Source organism: Schistocerca piceifrons, chromosome 2, assembly GCF_021461385.2.
Source record: "Schistocerca piceifrons isolate TAMUIC-IGC-003096 chromosome 2, iqSchPice1.1, whole genome shotgun sequence".
Lineage (NCBI taxonomy): Eukaryota > Metazoa > Arthropoda > Insecta > Orthoptera > Acrididae > Schistocerca > Schistocerca piceifrons.
Genome location: NC_060139.1, coordinates 451,150,090 through 451,171,034, shown reverse-complemented (window position 1 = coordinate 451,171,034; position 20,945 = coordinate 451,150,090). Strand labels below are relative to the sequence as shown.

The 20,945-nt window shown below is 40.7% G+C and overlaps 2 protein-coding genes across 2 annotated transcripts in view; one reads left to right on the top strand and one right to left on the bottom strand.

Annotated features, from left to right (window-relative positions):
- LOC124777383 (E3 ubiquitin-protein ligase ZNF598) overlaps positions 1–14,797 on the bottom strand; it is a 78,731-nt gene extending 63,934 nt beyond the window's left edge. The window contains exons 1-3 of the mRNA XM_047252773.1: positions 14,376–14,797; positions 14,018–14,260; positions 13,729–13,940 (exon numbers count right to left, since the gene is read on the bottom strand). Coding sequence (XP_047108729.1) covers positions 13,729–13,940; positions 14,018–14,260; positions 14,376–14,552 — 632 coding nt within the window. The 5' untranslated portion in view covers positions 14,553–14,797. The remainder of the gene's footprint in view (positions 1–13,728; positions 13,941–14,017; positions 14,261–14,375) is intronic.
- Positions 14,798–15,181: 384 nt separating this feature from the next.
- The window catches only part of LOC124777384 (synaptogyrin), a 54,165-nt gene continuing 48,401 nt past the window's right edge, over positions 15,182–20,945 (top strand). The window contains exons 1-2 of the mRNA XM_047252774.1: positions 15,182–15,296; positions 15,592–15,829. Of these exons, the coding sequence (XP_047108730.1) occupies positions 15,195–15,296; positions 15,592–15,829 (340 nt within the window). The 5' untranslated portion in view covers positions 15,182–15,194. The remainder of the gene's footprint in view (positions 15,297–15,591; positions 15,830–20,945) is intronic.

Genomic DNA, 20,945 nt, shown 5'->3' with positions numbered 1-20,945 from the left:
GAAAGAAGACAATAAAGGAGACGTATAGAACAATAACAAGAGGAACAACAGAAGGACAATCAACAGGACAAAACAGGAAAAGAAAACCACAGAGAAAAGCAAGAAACAGTTAGAAGGGGTAAAAACAAGAGAGCAGATGCCTGTGGCTGGCCAACCATGACAATAAAAAGGAAAAGCCAGCCACTCTGCGACACTTGAAAACATCCGCGTTAAAAGCATTAGAATCGGGAACTCAAAAGGATAAAGGAAATGCACTAAAACTTACATAGAATGATAAAACTTAAAAATAAATTAGCCGATGAGGCGTTGTCAGCTAAAATTAATGGCAACGAGTCTGGCAACTGAAGAGTCCATAGCAGGGCAGCCAAAGGAGGACAGCTCACCACAAAATGGGCCACTGTCAGCCGGGTGCCGCACTGACACTAACGTGGGTCATCACGGTGCAGGAGATAGCTGTGTGTTACTCAAGCATGGCCAATGCGGAGCCAGCAGAGAACCACACAGTCCATGCGAGAGGGCTGTGTGAAGGAATGCCACACATTTGTAGTCTACTTAGTGGCACGCAGTTTGTTGTGCGTGCTGAGTTTATATCATTTCGACTCTCAAAGCCACAAAACCTGGCGGCGGAGTACTGAATGCAGGCCAGTTGCAGAGAAGCCAATCTCCATAAGCAGTTTCCGCATAGCCTGTTTGGCCAGCCTGTCAGCAAGTTCGTTGCCTGGGATTCCAACATGACCTGGGGTCCACACAAACACCACTGAAAGACTGGACCCTTCCAGGGCATAGATGGACTCCTTGATGGTCATTACCAAAGTATGATAAAGATAGCATTGGTCGATAGCCTGTAGGCTGCTCAAGGAGTCAGTACACAGAAGAAACAACTCCCCAGGACATGAACGGAGGTACTAAAGAGCACGACATATAGCCATCAGCTTTGTAGAGCTGCAGCAGCACAGAGCGATCTGCACCCGAGTTTGTATTGCTCAGGCAGCGGAGGGCATTGAGGTGCTGCCAGCATTCCTGCTTCAGCTGATGAAGATGAGGAAGGCACGTCAATCGGGTGTCGAAAACAAGTCCTAAGAATCGATGTGTTTCCACTACAGTGAGTGGATCATCATTAAGGAAAAGTTCTGGTTGCGGATGAACAGTATGATGCCGACAGAAGTGCATAACACACAACTTTGCGGCTGAAAACTGGTAGCTGTGGGCTAGAGCCCATGACTGTGTCTTGTGGATGGCAACCTGTAGGTGCCGCTCAACAACACCAGTACTGGAGGAGAGCAATACGAAATGTAGAAGTCAGCTGCTGCTAGACCATTAATGGCCACTAAAAATACAGATACACTAGATACAGAGCAATGTGGAACCTCATTCTTCTGGACAGTGGTAGGGTGGAAGGGAGGGTGGGGGTGGGGGTGGGGGGGGGGGGGGGGGGGGAGGAACTATCAGAAGCACAACTTCAACACAGAAAGTACGGAGCGACAGGAAGTTCTGGATAAAAATCGGGAACGGGCCCCAGAGACCTCACTCATATAATGCGGCAAGGATATTATGTCGCCAGGTCGTGTCGTAAGCTTTTCGTAACTCAAAAATGACGGCAAACAGGTGTTGGCGCCTCGAAAAAGCTATTCGGATTGCAGACTCAAGGGATACTAAATTATCACTGGTAGATCGACCCTGGCAGAAACCGCCCAGGCATGCAGCCAGTAGTCCAAGTGACTCCAGACTCCAACACAACTGCTGACTTACCATACATTCTAACAGCTTACAAAGAACGTTGGTGAAGCTGATGGGCCGATAGCTATCAACATCAAGCGGTTTTTCCCCCCCCCCCTCCCCCTGGGTTTGAGCACTGGAATGATGGCGCTCTCCCACCATTGTGATGGAAAGGCGCCATCGCACCAGATCCAGTTGATGATGAAGAGACGTCGCTTGTAGTCAGATGAGAGATGTTTGATCATCAGACTATGGATCTCATTCCCCCCCAGAAGTTGTGTCCGGGCAATGTGCAAGAACGCTGAAGAGCTCCCTATCTGTAAACGGAGTGATATAGGGTTCACTGTGATGTTCAGTGAATGAGAGGGCTTTCCTTTCCATCCACTGTTTGAGGGAATAATACTCTAATGCGGAGGTTCAAGCATAATGCTCAGCAAAGTGCTCGGCAATTGCATTTGCGTTGGTAGATAACACACCATTGATGTTAATGCCAGTAACACCTGTCGGGGTCTGGTACCCACAAACAAGTTTGATCTTCGTCCAGACTTGGGAAGGTGACGTATGGCACCAAATGGTCAAGATGTACCTCCTCCAACATGCCTGTTTCCATCTTTTTATAAGCTGACAAATGCGGGCACGGAACTGTTAAAAACAAAGGTGATCTAGGGAAGGATGCCACTTATATTGCTGTAGAGCTCGCCGACGCTTTTTAATGGCCTTGGCAATTTCTGGCGACCACCAAGGTACTGACTTTCGCTGGTGGCACCCTAAAGAACAAGGGATTGTTTTTTCCACCGCAGAAATGATCGTTCCAGTGACCTGCTCAACTACCACATCGATGGTATCATGTGGGGGAGATTCAGCAGTGACAGCAGAGGTGTAAGCTTCCCTGCCTTGTTTAAAGCCCATCTTGGTAGACATCCAGGGCAATAGCACTGGGGGAGTGACAAGAAGATGGGGGAGTGATCACTACCACACAAATCATCGCGGGCCCTCCAGTGAGCAGATGGGAGAAGTCCTGGGCTGCCGAAGGATAATCGATGCCGAGTAAATGCCATGAACCACACTGAAAAGTGTAGGGGCCCCAGTATTTAAAAGGCAGAGGTCGAGTTGAGACAGGAAGCAAGTAAATGTTTTTTAAATGGGATGCTACACCTTTTTTAGCATCATTCGAACGCTCTGGAAAAGACATGTATAGTGATGTAACGCATGTTGCTATTGTGATTCAAACTTTGCTTAAAAGACACTGGGAAATATTGTGCGATTGAAGGTTGAGGCGGTCGGAAGCGACTGCAGACTGTAAACACGCCTCGCGCGACCCGGAAAGCAGGCGCGTCATACAACTAGTAGGTCGTGCGACTTTGAACCAGTAGGACGTGTGTCTCCTATCCAGACATAGTTGCTGCTTGAACATTACATCTAGACATGGACACAAATCAGAAGTTAGACATGTTACTTCTGTATGGCGAATGTCGTAGGAATACTGTCGAAACCCTATGGCGGTACAGGGATATGTATCCTGATTGTTGGTGTCCCACTCGCCAGGCCATTGCAAGAATGATTACTACACTAGTGCAAACAGGCAGCTTTAACAGCAAACAAAGGAGGAGGAAGAAGACTGCGAACCACACTGAAAAGTGTAGGGGCCCCAGTATTTAAAAGGCAGAGGTCGAGTTGAGACAGGAAAGTTTTGACATCTCTACCAGTAAGCACAGTGCCACCCCACAATGGTTATGGGCATTAAAATCTCCCAAAAGTAGGAAATGCTTAGGGAGTTGATGAATCAGTGCAGTCAATGTGTTCAGGGGTACTGAACAATCTGGAGGAAGATATACGTTGCAGACAGTTACTTCCTGCATCGTCCTTATCTTGACAGCCATATCTTCAGGAGGAATTTGAAGGGGTACAGGTTTACTGCATACTGAGTTCAGGACACAAATTCCACCTGACAATTGTAGTCGCTATGGTTCTTGTAATATCCCCTATAGCTGCGAAGAGCAGGGGTCCGCATTCTGGGAACCAGGTTTCCTGGAGGGCAATGCAGGAAGCAAGTGTAAAGCTTAACAGTTGCCCTAGCTCAGACAGGTGGTGAAAAAAACCACTGCTATTCCACTGGAGGATGATGATATTGTGACACTGGGAAGGCATGAAAGGTGAAAGGAGGCAGGTTATGCCTCAGGATCACCTGCTGCCACCGATTAAGTATTTGTAGCCATTTCTATGGTGGATGAGGCATCAGTGAGATCCAGGTCCGCAGTGGATGCTAAGATCTCCACCGCAGCCTCAGATGCAGAATTTATATTGAGTGGTGGTGTTGGGGCCACCAGATAATCCTGTTTCTTAGCAGACTACTACTAAGTTTGCTTGCTCTCTCGCTTCTTTTTATGGACTTGCTGGGATGATTTCTCCAAAGCAGCTTCAGGCACAGAGGAAGACCGTGAAGCTCTTCGTCCAGCAGCTTTTGGCTCCTTGAGCTACTGGTGAGTGTCCACTGTGGCATTAGTGGAGACCATAGGAGAGAAGGCCCCAAGGGACCCCTTCTGCATGAGAATATCAAGAGGAGGCTGTTGCTTCTCCGGCTGGGGGTGGGGACTAATGTCCCCTACATTTAGGGGGGCCTTGCTCCCGAAGGAGGTAATTTGGGAGCAACAGCAGGGGATTTTCCCCCCTACAACCAAGAGGGCAGATGTAATCTGGAGGCCCGGAGAGCCCACTATTCATGGCACAGAGTGTAGAACGACTGGTACTTGTGATGGTGATGGTAGCGTATGTGGATATCAACCAAACGGGGTGTAATCATTCAAGTTTACGTTTAGCCTCTTGGTAAGTCAACCGGTCCAGGGTCTTGTACTCCATGATTTTCCATTTCTTTTGGAGTACTGAGCAGCCTGGCGAGTAGGGGGGAGTGCTGCTCTCTGCAGTTGATGAAAGTGGGAGGAGGTGCACAGAGAGTATCTGGATGTGGTGGATGTCTGCATTCTCGAAATGCAGTGTTGGAAGTGCAGGGGGAAGACATGTTCCCAAATTTCCAGCACTTAAAGCACCGCATAGGGGGAGGGACGTACGCTTTTACATCACAGCGGTAAACCATCGCCTTGACTTTTTCATGCAATGAATCACTCTCAAAGGCCAAGATGAAGGCACAGTTGTCTTTGAGTCCCCTGTAAACGCGCTGGATGAAATGAACACCCCACCGTTCTAGATTGGCGTGGAGCTCGTCATGCAACTGCAAGAGGAGGTCGCGATGGAAAATAATCCCCTGGACCATGCTGAGGCTTTAATGGGGAGCGACAGAAACAAGAATATCACCCAGCTGGTCACAAGTGAGTAACACCCCGGATTGGGCTGGGGATGGTGTCTGAATCAAGACTGCACCGCTTCTCATCTTTGACAGTTCTGTCACTTCCCCGAACTTATCCTCAAGATGTTGAACAAAAAACTGAGGCTTTTTAGGTAGAAAGGAGTCCCCGTCAATTCTGCTACAGACTAAATACCAAGGCGAATATGGCCCAGTTGTCTCTAGGTACCACAGAGCCAGAATGCAGCCCCCAAACTGCTCCTCCAAGACATCAAACACACTCCTGCTTTGATGGGGTCAAGTTCAGTCTTGCATGAACCACATTTTGTTGAAGTCAGGGTCACTTTGGATAATGGGGACGAAATCATTTTCCAAAACCTTCATGTACCACTTGGCAGTCACAGTACTATCAAGAAATATCACACCAATTATTTCGTGACTGAACAACACACTGTCACCCACTGTCGGTGAAGAGACTTCTAGATCACAGTGCCCTAAATGTACCAATTTTGGTAACTGATGAATCCATCCAAATGAAAATGGACTTTGTCGTTAAACCAGACCATATTCACATCAAAGTCCTGTTCGTTAATTACATGGACAACAGTGTTGGTGTAATACAACCACTGTTCCATGGCCCTGGGATTAATGGCCGATGGCTTTGAATTTTGTATAAGATGAGATGCAGGTCAGCAACAACAATTTGTTGCAGTATCTCCCAGTTAATTCCCACCTGTTGTGCAGTTTATCCAATTGATTTCCAGGCACTGATTTGAAACACAGTGCATGTCTTCTTGATGTTTTCACCCTTTTTGGACAATCAACCGCCAACACTGTCATCACAGACACTACCCGTTCCTTCAAACTTACAAATCAAATTCTTGTTTGTTAGCTCACTCGGACTGGTTGTCTTCATCTTCAACTCTGCTGCAAACTTCCTTTGAGCCGCAATTGGTCTATTATTGCTCGCATAGTAGACCTTCGCTAGTGCTATAAGCTCACACATGCTGTACAATGACATTTTCAAATGCAAATATTCGACAACAATAAGACAGATGTGCATGCTTATACCAATTCCCATTATGCCCCGCTGCCAACCATGCAGTTTGAACATCTTTATGCAAACTGGTCCGAACTTACAACAATTTTATTTCATATAGTTCAATAATTGTCACTCTGTAACTAGTCCGCAGCTCGCGTTCAAGTGGCTAGCACTGCTGCAGCTAAATCACTGGGTCATGGGTTCGATTCCTGGCATCTTGAGGAAAACCATTACTTCTGAACAGTATATAAGTTGTTTTATAATCACATAACTTTCACAGATTACACCCAGCTGAATATTTCCACTTTAAAGTACAGAAAGAGAAGATTCACTTCTAGCAACTTTGGTTGATTGCAATAAAAATGTAGTCATATGTAGTACATTCCTTCACTCAACAATAACTCTGTATCTCTTGTTAATAACACAAACCCTGACATACGAACTACCACTTACTTTCTGTCATTTGTCTTCCTTCTTGTATACAATACTGATGATTTTATGCAGATTTTAAAAAGGCGTTTTAATTGTTGTGGTGTGAATTGTGGTGGTCAAAGACATCATCACTACAAAACTATTTTACTCAAAATGGTGCAGAAGCCACTGCACACACTTTGTGTATTTCCCCTTTGCTTTCCATTGTGTGTTGTTCTTTTCTTATTTAGGTACTGAAGAGAATAATGCTGATGCATCAAACACCTTTAACACAACTATGACACCAGAAAGGATCTGTGACCCGTATGCCAACATGTCAGTTTTCCTTTCACAGAAGCACAAATAATGAGTGTAGACTGCCAGAGGGCATTGGGGCTATGCTCCACTGCTCTTCTCTACCCTCAGGCAGACAAAGTTCTCATTTGCTTACATTTAAATCTGGCTGCCTTTGTATAAGTCCACACTATCCCAGGCTCACATATTATGTGCATACCCAATACCAGCAATGTGGGGTAAAAAAAACTAGCATAGCATTTCAGCAATATTTTCATGGCCCAAAATATTTTTGTCTACATAGTTCAGAAAATATACGGAAAGATACCATCGGGAACAAAATCAAATGTGTAAATGTGTTTTCTTCTAAAAATCAAAATATGGGTTTTGTATTATTATACATTGGGGTGGCTTATTAGGAGACAGTTACTGCTATCATCATTTGCTACTGTTTTCAGTGTCATATTGATACAGGAATTAACTAAAATGTGTTTTGCAAACATAAAATTTGGTATGTTAAAGAATTACTTAATGTAGTCTCGTAATTTAAATGAAGTCACATTTAGTAGCTAGCATAAAACTTAAAAAGCCTTCAAATATGATTCAAACACCCTACAATAATAAAGCACATAATAGTAAGTAAATTGATAGATGAGGTTAATTGAATCTATTGATAGCAGATATCGGCTTTGTCCTGTGACAATATATGACGTAAAACAACTTATGTGAGCAAATAGAAAACTGACAATTATTCTTTATTTATATAATTTCTTGGAATCCGCTTTGTGACAACAAACACAGGAATGTAGTCTGAGATACAAGATAAAGTGAAAGTTTGGTTCCAAGTTGACAAAGCCAACAAATGTGAATACGACATCTTAGTTGTGGTGTCATACTGATCTGTAGCATAGCCTGTGGTCTATACAAGGTTGGAAGGCAGCAGTTTGGTTGTGAGATGATAAAGCAGTATCAAAGGATTTCAAAAATGATCTTCCACTGAGATGGCAATATGGGTGATTCCAAGTCAGTTCAACCAGGGGCTCCAGCTCATAGTCTCAGATTTGACTGAAATTCAGTACACTAATTCTACCATGTGTGGAACACTTGTGTACAAAGTATTAGTTCCCCCTTGTGAAAGAAGGTGGCGTGACCTGGACATTGCAACCCGCATTTGGCAATATCTTCAGATCCAATTTCAAGTCTTAATAACTTTGGAACTATTCCACACAGTCCAATGAAATTTTTACAACCCAGTAACATCCATTTAGAGAAAACACTCCATGAATCGAAACACCGACAACATATTTCTGAGGGAAAATAAATTCCAAAATGTGATTAGAAAAATGTAATACGTTAAAAGGTACATATTGTAGGTGCCCTCTATGCCAAATATGATTCACTCAAAAAGGGTATAAATTTTTTGTGGTAAGCTTAATGTGGCCTACACACACACACACACACACACACACACACACACACACACACACACACACACACACACACACACACAAACAATCAATCAATCATCCCAATATCAGGAACAAAAACTAAGTTACCTGCACATCAAAATACAAACATTTGAAAAATTACCTGAAAAACATGGATTTTCGAAGTGTGGTAGCACAAAAGGGACAAAAGGTTTCCAAGCCAAATTTCACACACTGCATAGGTAGACCATAATGATATATATCTCCAAATTTCAGCATGTTATTGCAAGACATTTGCTTACATTGGAAGTTGACGGATGTATTTGGTGATGTGGCCATTGTTCCACAACACAATTTTGTAAAAAACATATTGTAAACTGTTCTGCCTCTTCTTATCCTCTCCCACAACTGTTTAATCACTAAGCAACAACATATAGACAGATTAACACAACCTATCATTAATGTTTACTGCACCTTAACTGCTAAAAACCAGTTGATTGTGCTTTGAACAGAAGTTCTCCCAAACTTTAGCTACTGTACCCCTCTTTACACTGAGTGGAAAATTGTACAGTCTTCCTGACATTGTGGTAAGAACAGGAACTGTCATAAGAATATGTTCAAAAGGTATCCAACACCTGTCTGCCAAACATGGCCAATGAAATGATCTTACTGGTCCTGCTGGTGGCATGAAATTCACAAATACATCACCTTCTGCTTCACAGCACTCTGCAACACATCCTAAGTACCATTTGTCATCATAAACAGCAATAACATAGCAACCTGGTTGTATGTTGCTGCTTTTGCTTCTGAATCCTGAGTCAGACACACTGAAAACACATGTTGTGCATGAACCTATAGTTATAACCGGACAGTTTGCTCATCTGCACATTGTCAGAGACTGCTGGAGAGAAGTGATGATGGCTCCTTGTGCCTGCAACAGCTTTAACGTGTTCTAGTCTGCATTTTTGCAACTCTTCGACTAATTTCACCTCATCTTTCAAAACACAGAATTACTGTACGCCGGAGATATTTTTCTGTACCCAGATAAATAATTGAAGAGGTGTTAGAATGCGACCTTCTGTAGGGTGCAGCAGACTAGCTCGTGATGCCATGCGCTTAATGGTAGCACCAATACCATCACATACATTTTTACCATGACTTGATGCAAAAAAATTCCATTCTGCTTGAATCTGAAAATCATGGTAATGCATGCCTAAATTTTTGAGATTTTTACAATTTTTTTACTGACTAGCTGCCCCATCACTGAAGTATTTTGCAAAATGTATGTGAGGCAGCTTGTTTTTCACATATGCCATGACAGTGCGAATGTGGGCATGAGCTGCAGTGACATCATGAATTAAACAGTCACTAAAAACGCACAGGTTCATGACAGACACATCACCTGTTTCACCTCTATGGTAAATCACAAATGGCTGGAGAGTTACTTTACTGTTGGTCCCAATGATATCCTTGGATGGCATCTTGAACTATAAATGCATAATTTCCAGAAAAAGTATCACTATAATTTCATCTTGTTTCAAATTATCCTTACAAAACTGCAGATAAGCCGAATGTGCTGTTGCTGTGAAGCTGTGTGTGGTCAGTTTGTCAGTTTTTTGACAACACATTTCAACAAAATCTTCCACAGTACTTTGCTTTGTTCCAATACTTGTGCAATCCATGTGTGACCATTGTTTATAAGAGACAAGTTCATCGTCACCCATAAGGAGTTCACCATACAGTTTGTTATTCATGTGTTCTGCAAGATTTGCCTTGCCATGACACTTTTCACACCTGTGTATCATGCACTGGTAGGAACTGATGTCACACACAAGCAGCTTCATTGCACCTTTGTAATCCATACCAGAACCCTTTATAGCAGCAAACATCAGCTTAGCATTTTGATGGGTCTCACATACACAAACATTGTGTGTGCCCCCCATTTTGGCTGAAGATTGAAAAAAGATGATAAACCTACTTTGGTATTGGGATACTTTTCCTTTAATTCTACATATAGTTCTGATATGTTGCATAGCAACAGTCTTTTTTGCATCTGTACACGTACATTTCCCATTTTCACCATTACATAGTCTTTTTCTCCAGCCATTATTCGGCTGTGGCCATTATTTTCATAGAACTCCGACAATAGCACCTTTATTTCTGAACTCTATTGCTTACCCTGAGCCTGTTGAAGCACTCCTTGGGTTGCTTTTATTTTCCTAGCTTGCTTTACCATATATGTAGAAACATTGAATTCCTCTGCAGTGTAGTCAATAGACCAGGTGGAAGGTGCAAGGGTAAGAATAGCTACTTTTTTTTTGGCATGTGGATATGGTACATTTTTCTTTCAAATCATGGACAATTTTGTCAAACTCAGAGCATTTCTGGCATGATTTATGCTCCTTTGGGGCAGATAGTTCTTCCTCTTCCACCATTAGTGCGTCAGCTATTTTGTGTTTTAATTCCATTTGAGCTTCTTGTAGTTTTCTTCTACCATAGCAGGGCCTGTCTCTTTTCCCACCTTTGTTTGTCTTCATGGGAGAGACACCAAGAGCAGTCACTGAAGTATTTAATTGCTCTCATCCGCTGTGGTTGTAGGTGGCCGATACTCTTTGTCACTGTCATGTAAATCATCAGAATATTCTTCATTTTTTAGCAGTGTAATGCACCTGGAACATAACTTTTGTCCTGGTTTCATGTTAAGTCCCATGCACTGATTCACTTTCAATACTGATTTTATATCAATTTCTCTGAGGCTACACTTCACTGTCTTCTTATGAATTCGAAATGGATCAAAACAGCTTCTTTGTAGGAAAGAATACTTATCCAGAAAAACTTTCATATGATGATAAACACTAAAGTTTCCTGGAACTGTACTTCTTGTGCCCACAGGGTGTATTCCGGATCTTCATAGCAACAAATCTTAGTCCGATTCATCCAGATCATACAGTACAAAGTGAATGCCACAGTTTGTTCCATATGTTGTTTTATGACATTCAGATGCTTGTGCTCTACCAATATTGCAACTCGTTTCAACAAAATCACCACTAGCACACTCATCTGCCTCCATACTGACTTTCCACAACAGTACTGAATCTTACAAACATGAGTAACCTGTAATTGTTGCTTGTTTCCTTTGTTGTTCTTGCCTAACAATGACTCATTCTGTCCCTGAAAACTACCACTGTTTAACTTTCTGTTGCCTAATGGTTCCCAACAACAGCTGCAGCTTTATCTGAAATAAGCTGTCTGCATCATTACTATTACTTGCTGAATTGTGTTAAAAGAAACTTAACCAAATACATCTCTGTCAACTTTTATTGTGCACAAATGCCTTGCAATAACAAGTTGGAATTTTGCCGCATATTATATTATGGTCTACTTATGCAGTGTTTGGCTTGGATATCAATTGTCCCTTTTGTGCTACCACACTCTGAAAATCCATGTTTTTTGAGGTATTTTTAAAAATGTTTGTATTTTCATGTGCATGTAACTCTGTTTGCGTGACTAATATGGGCAAGATGAGTTCTATGTGTGTTTAGGCCACATTAAGCTTACCACAAAAAAGATTAATATTCTTTTTGAGTGAATTATATTTGGCATAGAGGGCACCTACAATATATACCTTTTAACAAATTACATTTTTTAATCACATTCTGGAAGTTTTTATTTTCCCTCAGAAATATGTTGTTGGTGTTCTGATTCATAGTATGTGTTCTCTAAGTGGATGTTACTGGGTTGTAAAAATTTCACTGGACTGTGCAGAATAGTTCGAAAGTTATTAAGACCTGAAGTTGGGTTTGAAGATAGACTGCCAGATGCGGGCTGCAATTTCCAGGTCACGCCACCTTCTTTCACAAGCCATAATTCTGGAACTAATTGGCACAGGAACTTAAAACTTTGTACATGAGTGTTCCACACTTGGTAGCATTGGTGTGCTAAATTTCAGCCAAATCTGAGACTATCATACTGGAACATTTTCTCAAATTGGTTGAACTGACATGGAATGACCCATACACAATTTCACTGTCCACATAATAGAGTCTTTAAATAGTAAAATGTCACCAATAGGAATTTTCTGTGACTTGTCCAAAGCATTTGATTGAGTGAACCATGACATTATGTTACAGAAATTAAAATTCTATGGTATAAATGGAATAGCATATGAGTGGTTTAAGTCATACCTACAGAACAGGAAGCAAAAGTTTCCTTATATGGGTCAAGTGATTTAAATAAATTTGCCACTTCATCTAACTGGGGTGAAATTACATTAGGTGTTCCACAGGGTTCAATCATGGGTCCCCTTCTGCTCTTGATATATGTGAACGACCTCCCTTCCTATCTGAAACAGGAAGCTGAACTGACACTGTTTGCTGATGATACAAGCATCATTATTAATCCAGTAAAAGAAATTCGAATTGAAAATGATACAAATAAGGTCTTTGGAAAAGTTATTAATTGGTTTTCTGCAAATGGGCTAGCTCTAAACTCTGAAAATACACAGTACATCCAATTTTCTGCTGGAAAAAGTACAATTCCTTCAATAAATATAACACATCAACGGAAGTCAGTAGACAGGGTAGAGCATTCTAAGTTTTTGTGTGTACATACAGATGAGAATCTTAATTTAAAAATTCATATTTTGGATCTCCTAAAGTGACTAGGTTCAGCAACTTTTGCGATCAGAATAATTGCCAATTTTGAGGATATAGAAATTAGTATGCTACCATACTTTGCATACTTTCACTCTCTGATGTCATACGGAATAATATTTTGGGGTAACTCAACATTCAGACAAAGTATTCACTGCTCAAAAGAAAGTGGTTAATGTGTGGGGTTCATAGTTGCACATCTTGTAGGCATCTTTTTAAAAGATTAGGAATTCTTACAACAGCCTCACAATACATCTACTCACTAATGAAATTTGTTCTCAACATGGACCAGTTAAAAACAACAGTGACATTCATGATTATAGGCCCTAGTACCAGAAAAGAGACTTACACTATCCTTTGCTCAACCTATCTTTGGCACAGAAAGGGGTAAAATATGCTGCTATAAAAATTCTCGACAAATTACCAGATGAAATAAGGTGTCCGATAGTAATAGCTTGAAACATAAATTGATGTCATGTCTCCTTAACAACTCCTTCTATACCATAGATGAATTCTTGAACAGAAATAAATAAATTAAATATTAATTTTTTGTTTCATATGTACTTTTCTTGTGCACTTGACACATTCCACATCATAACGGTTACTGTAAAGTGGGATTGATCAATGGAACACGCAACCAACCAACCAGGCTTCAATTAATCCGAAGGACACACGACAGCAGGGCCTACATATAACTAATGCTTTCCTACGGACCAGTGACTGATGAGTAACTTCTTGCTGTCCAACTGTTCTACAGAAATAGCTGAACAATTACATAGAACGTTCTACCAACCTACAATTTTATGTACCCTACGTAAATATGGCCAAAAAGGATACAAATAAAGACATAAAACCAAAAAGTGCAGATAGGCAATGAAGATATCTAACCTATAATACTGGTGATACCCATCTGCGTCACAGAAGTGGCAGTAAAGATGATCTCTTCTCAAATGCCTGTACAATTCATCATTGTCCATATATCTTTGATCACAAAACTCACACAACGGATGACCACGATGAGATCTGTCATCTGGATCCCCTTTCCTCCGGTGTTGTGCTAACTCTTGGCGTGTGTAGCATCTTCTTTCTCGAGTAAATATCTGAAAATGACGTAAGCCCTATATAGTGACAACTAAACAATCCCTCCAGAAACTAACTGCGTTTTTGCTGATCTCACCTTTAAATTGTCAACACACAGATCACAGTAATGGAGTTCATGCGTTTTCCTCATATGATCCTTCAAACTTTGGAAAGTTCTGAAAGCTGGAGAGCCAGGGCACACAGTGCAAACGTGTTCTAAGAGCCTGTTGTAAGCGGCTTGAATTCCTTGGTTTTCGAAACAGATTCTAAACTTCTTATCCATAAGATAGTGACCATCCCTTATAGACCGAAATGGTTTAACTTCCTTTGTGAATATTACCTAATAACAAGAAGACAGATTATACAAAAGCATAAATAGTTAAACGTGCTAAAGATATACTGATTTCAGTTAATTTTTTTTGGGAAAGATCACATTGAAGCCTTTATTCGCTCACCTTAGGCATATCCTGTCTGCATATGGGACATTCATTTTGACGACACAACACTCGCATCCTTGTGGAGCATTCATAACATACAGCGTGATCACATTCTCCCACAGAATATATAGACACATTTTTGAAACAAACAACACACGTATTCTCTGAATTTTCGTACACTTTGCCACTTGACATTCTTACTACCGTTGAAATTTTGAATATTTCCAAATACAAAGTAATATTCTAAATGTAGAAACACTGGTTGACACTAACGAAGTCAACAAGATCAATATGAATTCTGTTGGCCAATGTAAGCTTACTGTGTCTTTATAATTTTTCAATGTATCCCAAACTCAGTGTCCCACAAATAAAACTACAGCAACACATTAAAAAACTACCTCCCTCTTCAGTCTTTGCATTCACGCTTAACAGCAAAGACTGAAATTCCCCGTACGCCAAAGATCTAGTAGGAGCATCATCGATTACTGGTTGAAATGTAATGTCTTTTTACATAGTTATAAATTAAATGGGTTTTCTTTCTAAGCAACATGCAAAATAGTTGCATAAATTCACTTTATGAAAGGGATATTATTCTTAAAAACTCGTTCAAACTTAGTGCTCGCAACTTTTTTTTAATCAGTTGCGTTATAAACGTCAACACTTTCAGAACAACTCATTATTCATTTTGAATAGATAATGCTTTTACCAGGAGTTTTCTCTAATACAGAAATTTAAAAATGTCGATTAAGATCTTCTATTGACTTAACCAGCAAAGTACCTCTTAGATGAATGTCTATAAGATCTTTACCAAACTGTACCTTCAGTCGGTCAGTAAAGATGGAGACAGGCGGAGCGTATGGGGGTGGAAAGGCGGGTGCTCCGTTTGATCCTATACAATTTGTACAGAGGCCGCAAGTTATTTTGAGAGCAGCATGTTTGGTAAGCATTTAATTTTGATGTTAATTGTAAACGTTCTGTATGGATTACTTATGTCAGGTCATTTCAAACAGTACATACTAATTTTGACAGCTTCACCGCCATGATTCGTTCGGCTGCTAAACTTTGGCCTCAGTCGATTGTAGGATAATATTGATTTTTTAGGACTAATTCTTGCCGAGAATATCCGAATTACCAGTTCATTAATTTCAGTTTTTCGTTTATATTTTATAGTTAAAGCGTATCTCATGCAGAAATTGTAAATCGCTTATCTGACAAGAAAATACCTCTTTTTCAGCTGTTCGCAATAATTGTATTTGGATGTATTTCGTCTCAAGGCTACAGGTTTGATCGTGAAACTAAGAAAGATGTTTGCCTATATAATGAAGATACCAATGCCTGCAACTATGGTGTTGGAATTGGAGTTATAGCATTTCTTGCTTCAATCGGTTTTCTTGTCGGAGAATTCATGTTTGAGCAAATGTCTTCAGTCAAGACTCGAAAGCACTATGTGCTTGCTGATTTGGGATTTTCAGGTAAGCCAGTATATTTACTCCTGAATCTTCATCGGTAGTTTATTTTCATAACGGCAAAGTAAGGTAGGTCTATTTTGATGTAAGCTCGTAAGCAAAATGAATCAGCTTTTGATTTACTTTAAGAAAGCAATGAATCTAGAGCTAGGTAAATTTATTATAATGCACCACAATCCTTTGAATCATTGGTTGTAGGCTTCAGTGTTAACGCATCCATGGTATGTAACAGTTCCAATAGTTCTACTGAACCAAGACGTTCATACAGACAATAATTGTTTTATAGCTGTTATAACCTAAGCGCCATATTACTTACAAGATATTTGACAGTTAGGCTAACTGCAGCAGTTGAATGATATTTGTCAATGTATCGATAAATTAAAAAAATAAAAGGTAATGTTAATGAACTGATATTCGTGGAAATTTTAGTACTTGTTCGGATTAGATTGAGTTGTACTTGTAGGAAGCAATATATATAAATAAATCACGTTTCCTTCGGATTAATTGAAGCCTAAAAAGACAGACTAGTGATTTCCCCCAGACCTGTTCTTGTTTATTGAAATTTCATTGAATGTCTTCACAAGGATTTTTTTAGCTTTTGAGGGTATTTCTATTGCAGCTGAAATACAAAGAAAGTGATTTCAAGGATTAACATAATGAGGGGCACGAAGGAAAATGAACGATGGCCCCATTAGAGACTATTGTAGTGCTCACTCTTCTAGTTATATAGAAACTGGGGGAAATCTTTATCTTCATAACAGATATTATATATATATTATATTATATTATATTATATTATATTATATTATATTATATTATATTATATTTTTAATAAGAGAGTAATAGTTTTAAGATGACAAAATTTTTAGATATTTGGATTATCTGAAAGGGGTGGTGTGTGTGTGCACGTGTGCTTCAGATTTTAATATATTTTTTTTTAATGTGATTAGTAGTAGTAGTAGTAGTAGTAGTACTGTATTGTGGTTTAAGCCTCTTCCGCTTTTGTCTGTCCATAGCCAATCTTTTCATTTCTGAATATTTGTCTCCTTTGATATTGTCCAGCATTTGATATCTTCTTTATCCTTTTCCCCTTTTTCCCTCCACCATTCCTTCTATTCCTCCCTTCTGTAAACAGTCCCTCCTCAAACAATATCCACTCCAGTTCCGCTTTCTCTTTCTGATGACTTTCAGCATGTTTTTCTCCTCCAACTCTTCTTAATATTTCTTCATTCCTTACTTGGTCTTCCCATTTCACTTTTCCATTCTTCTCCATATCCACATCTCTAGTGCCTCCAATCTTCTTTTCTCTTCCTTCCTCAATGTCCAGGTCTCTGCACCATGCAATGCAATGCTCCAGATGTAACATTCGGCAAGTCTTTTCCTCATATCTTTGTTTAGTGTTCCGAAAAGTAATTTTTGTTTCCTCTTGAATCCTTCTTTTGCCATTGCAATTCTTTTCCTAATATCATCAGTATTAAACTTCCCAAGTAATTGAAGTTATTCACTTCCTCATTCCTCTCCCCATATTTTCATACGGCATTTTCTCCCCTTTCCTCCAATTACCATGCTTTTCATTTTCTTCTTTTTAATATTCATTCCATATTCTTCTAATTTTGTGTTTAGATCATTTAACAGTTGTTCCATCTCTCTTGCACTCTGTCATCACAACCATCTTGTCTGCGTGAGAACAGCCAATAAATAATTCAATTATTTTCCTTTGTGGGATAGATCTCTGCAACGTCATAATGTACCCTCCCTCCCCCTCCAGGCCTGTTTATATAACATATTTTGGCAATATGATGTTACTATATGTAACAAAGATGTGTAGGAAGTGGGATACTATGGTGGTTGTAAGCCACAAATAGAGAAGAAACACCTGTATCACGAGAATACTAAAAAGTTAATTAAAATGGACAACTAGTACAGTGTGTACAGTCAGTAATGTTGTCGAGCTTGCATGGAAGTCGTGGTGTGCTTTCCCAAAGGGCTTCCACACAGCTCATGCCAAAGATGTTGAGTCGCATTAGGACAAATGTCCCCACAGAGCTGACCTGCCCCTAGTAAGTGTGAAGCACTGTGCAATGTGGCAACCAATCTGCATTTACAGATGCGAGGGTGCCAGACATTGTCACTCTGTGGTGGCGCAGGTGTGCACAATCAGCTGGGCCGTGTCTGACGTATGCAGAGGGATTGTCTGGACAATTCTTCGGGCAGTGTTGGGAGCGTACATGACCAACCACGTCATGGGTAGCCTTACGTGAGACATGTTTGGACCTTTTCCTGCAGAGGAAGAAATAGTGCAGCAGGTGCTATACACATAGTAGGGGACGACGTGTTTTGGTGGTAGTCTGGTGCAGCCATACTGTGACGTTAAAGGTGAGGGCAGGTCGGTTGGCTCGTGTGGAGACACTGCAGTCACATAGCTCTTGTGGCACCTGAAATGTTGAGTTGTATGTGTCGGGGTAGACAGCATCATTGTCATCGTCATCATCCATTGATGGTAGAGGTGGTTCGTGTTGCAGTATCTGCGCTGTTTTGAGGTGGTCAAAGGAGACAAGGATAGGTTTGTCATTAATCAAAATGTCAGAGCTATTGGTTCCATATTGGAGTTCTTTGTAGGATCCCAAATAAGGAGGTTACAATGTGGGACGTATTTTATCACACAGTCACTTGACTTGATCAGTGTTAGAGATCTCTGTGAATAAATACTTTTGATGTGGAGTGTGGCGACAGTTGGTGTCTGCCGTGATATCATGGAGGGGGCTGCCTCCACCCATCCAGTTGTTGTATTAATGTGAGAGAGAACATAAATAAATCCTTCAGATTCAGGCAGCAGCACAACAGTATCAATGTGAGTGTGCCTGAAACGCACTGTTTAGATGTGGAAGTTGCCTAATGTAGATGGAGTGTGAAATTGTTTTGCTTTGTTGGCAGAGTAAATGGAATCGTGCCCTGTGGTGACAATTGCATTTTACATTGGGTTCCACAAAACTGTCCATAAAAGCACATTGTTGCCCCAATACCATGTGGCTGAGGTCGTGAAGTCTGCCAGGTACTTCACATCAAACATGTTGCAGAGGGGACTAATCACCATGATTTCCCTAGAGAGACATGAGAGTAATGTGGTGGCTGTTGTTTCAGGCGAAGTACGTTGTTCAATCTGGAGCAGTGAACCAACATATCCATAACCAGGGGCTCACATAGGCCTTCTGGTAATACTGGTTACAAAGTAGTACGTATGGATGAAGTAACTACTTCAATTTTGATATGTGCTACCAGATTCTCCGTATTTACTTTTATAAACTTAACACTAAAGTAGTGTTTTTGAATTTACAGTACACACTTTTTGGAATCAAAATATGAATCCTTCAATTATGTGTACCTCGTGGCCAACAATTTAAGTAATTATTGATGTGCGAGATATATATATATCTCTTCTCCCCCCCCCCCCCCCCCCCCCAATCATGTCAGAGTTTTAGCTTTAGTAATTCCTGAGATAATGAGAAACATTTGCAGAAAATGCATAGTCATTCAGAGATAACATATAAAAGTTGAAGTAAAGGAAAACGGCCTAAAACATTCCAGCACCCTCTTCCTCCATCTGAAGGATCTTACTGCTTCTGTTGTATTGTTGTCCATAATTTCTGCCATGTTAATTTGCTGTCTGTCCGGTTTTTGTAGAAGTACTTCGGTATTATGGCCAGACTTAATTCCACATTACCTCAGAACTTTTTCTGCCTGCATTTCCATCATTGGAGGTAATTGCAGCACCATTAACCGCAATCTTCAGCATTTTCTAGCCTACAAATAGGTGTTTGGACACCCTGGTCCATACAACATTTAAATTTTGAATTTTTCCTGTGAGGCATTTCTTCAGAAGATCTGGGTGTGCTAGTTCTGCATGTACTGGCTTTATTATTCCAACAGCTTCAGGGATGATGTTTCTTTGGATGTATTTGGTTCCTGCTGAATCAGCATTGTGGTATTTATACCAGCCAATTGAACAAATGTTGTGCAGTGGCTTCTTATCACTTGATGTCCTACAGAAAAAGTTGCCGTTACTGCTTCTCCCTTTCCTTCCAGGTTGTTTGTATTTCTTCTAATAGCTTGGCCACAGCATTCACTTAGCTGATCGATCATTTTGCAGTCAAACAGCCTGTGATAGTCTTGGCATTTTAAACCGAGCGAGGTGGCGCAGTGGTTAGCACACTGGACTCGCATTCGGGAGGACGACGGTTCAATCCCGTCTCCGGCCATCCTGATTTAGGTTTTCCGTGATTTCCCTAAATCGCTTCAGGCAAATGCCGGGATGGTTCCTTTGAAAGGGCAGGGCCGCTTTCCTTCCCCATCCTTCCCTAACCCGAGCTTGCGCTCCGTCTCTAATGACCTCGTTGTCGACGGGACGTTAAACACTAATCTCCTCCTCCTCTTGCCATCTTAAGTTTTTTTGCTAAAGTTCTGCCTGTTTTACAATCTCTACCCATTCAGTTCTAAACATGTCACACACATTCTAACTTTTGTAGTATTAGGTCATCATAGAGCATGCTAGCAATTATTCACTTAAATGAATTTAATGTAGTGAGTCCCACATTGAGTGCTGAAAGATCTTCACAGCCGAGGCACTTTGCGTTCCTCCACTGGATCCCTTCTGACGGTTGTTTTCCTGCAGTTGTTTCTTTGATTATTCTTTCCCTCTTTTGTGTATCCATGGCTATATTTTGACAATGCTTAAACATCTGGCACCTGCCTGGTATCGATACTTACAGCAATTGTACAAGAATGTTTAGATTGATGGCACCTTTTCTGCCCAAGAGACTTCCACATTAAGAACTAAACTGTATCTTTTGCAGAAATTCTCACTGCCACACATATTACAGCATGTAGTTTAAGTATTGTTTTTAGAACACTTCAACCTAATATTAAACTGGTATCCCTGACAGTTGTTTCACTGCATACTCCGGTGCTGCTTATAGTCTTCTTTGTGGAAGGATGTGGTGGTGAAGCACCTTATTCAGTGTTGCTTTCCCTGACATCATTTTGCGGCTCTAAACTTTTAACAGGACATGTTCTGTAGAATCCATTTCCCTTCTTTCTTCTTCTCTTAAATATTCCCTTTAGTGGA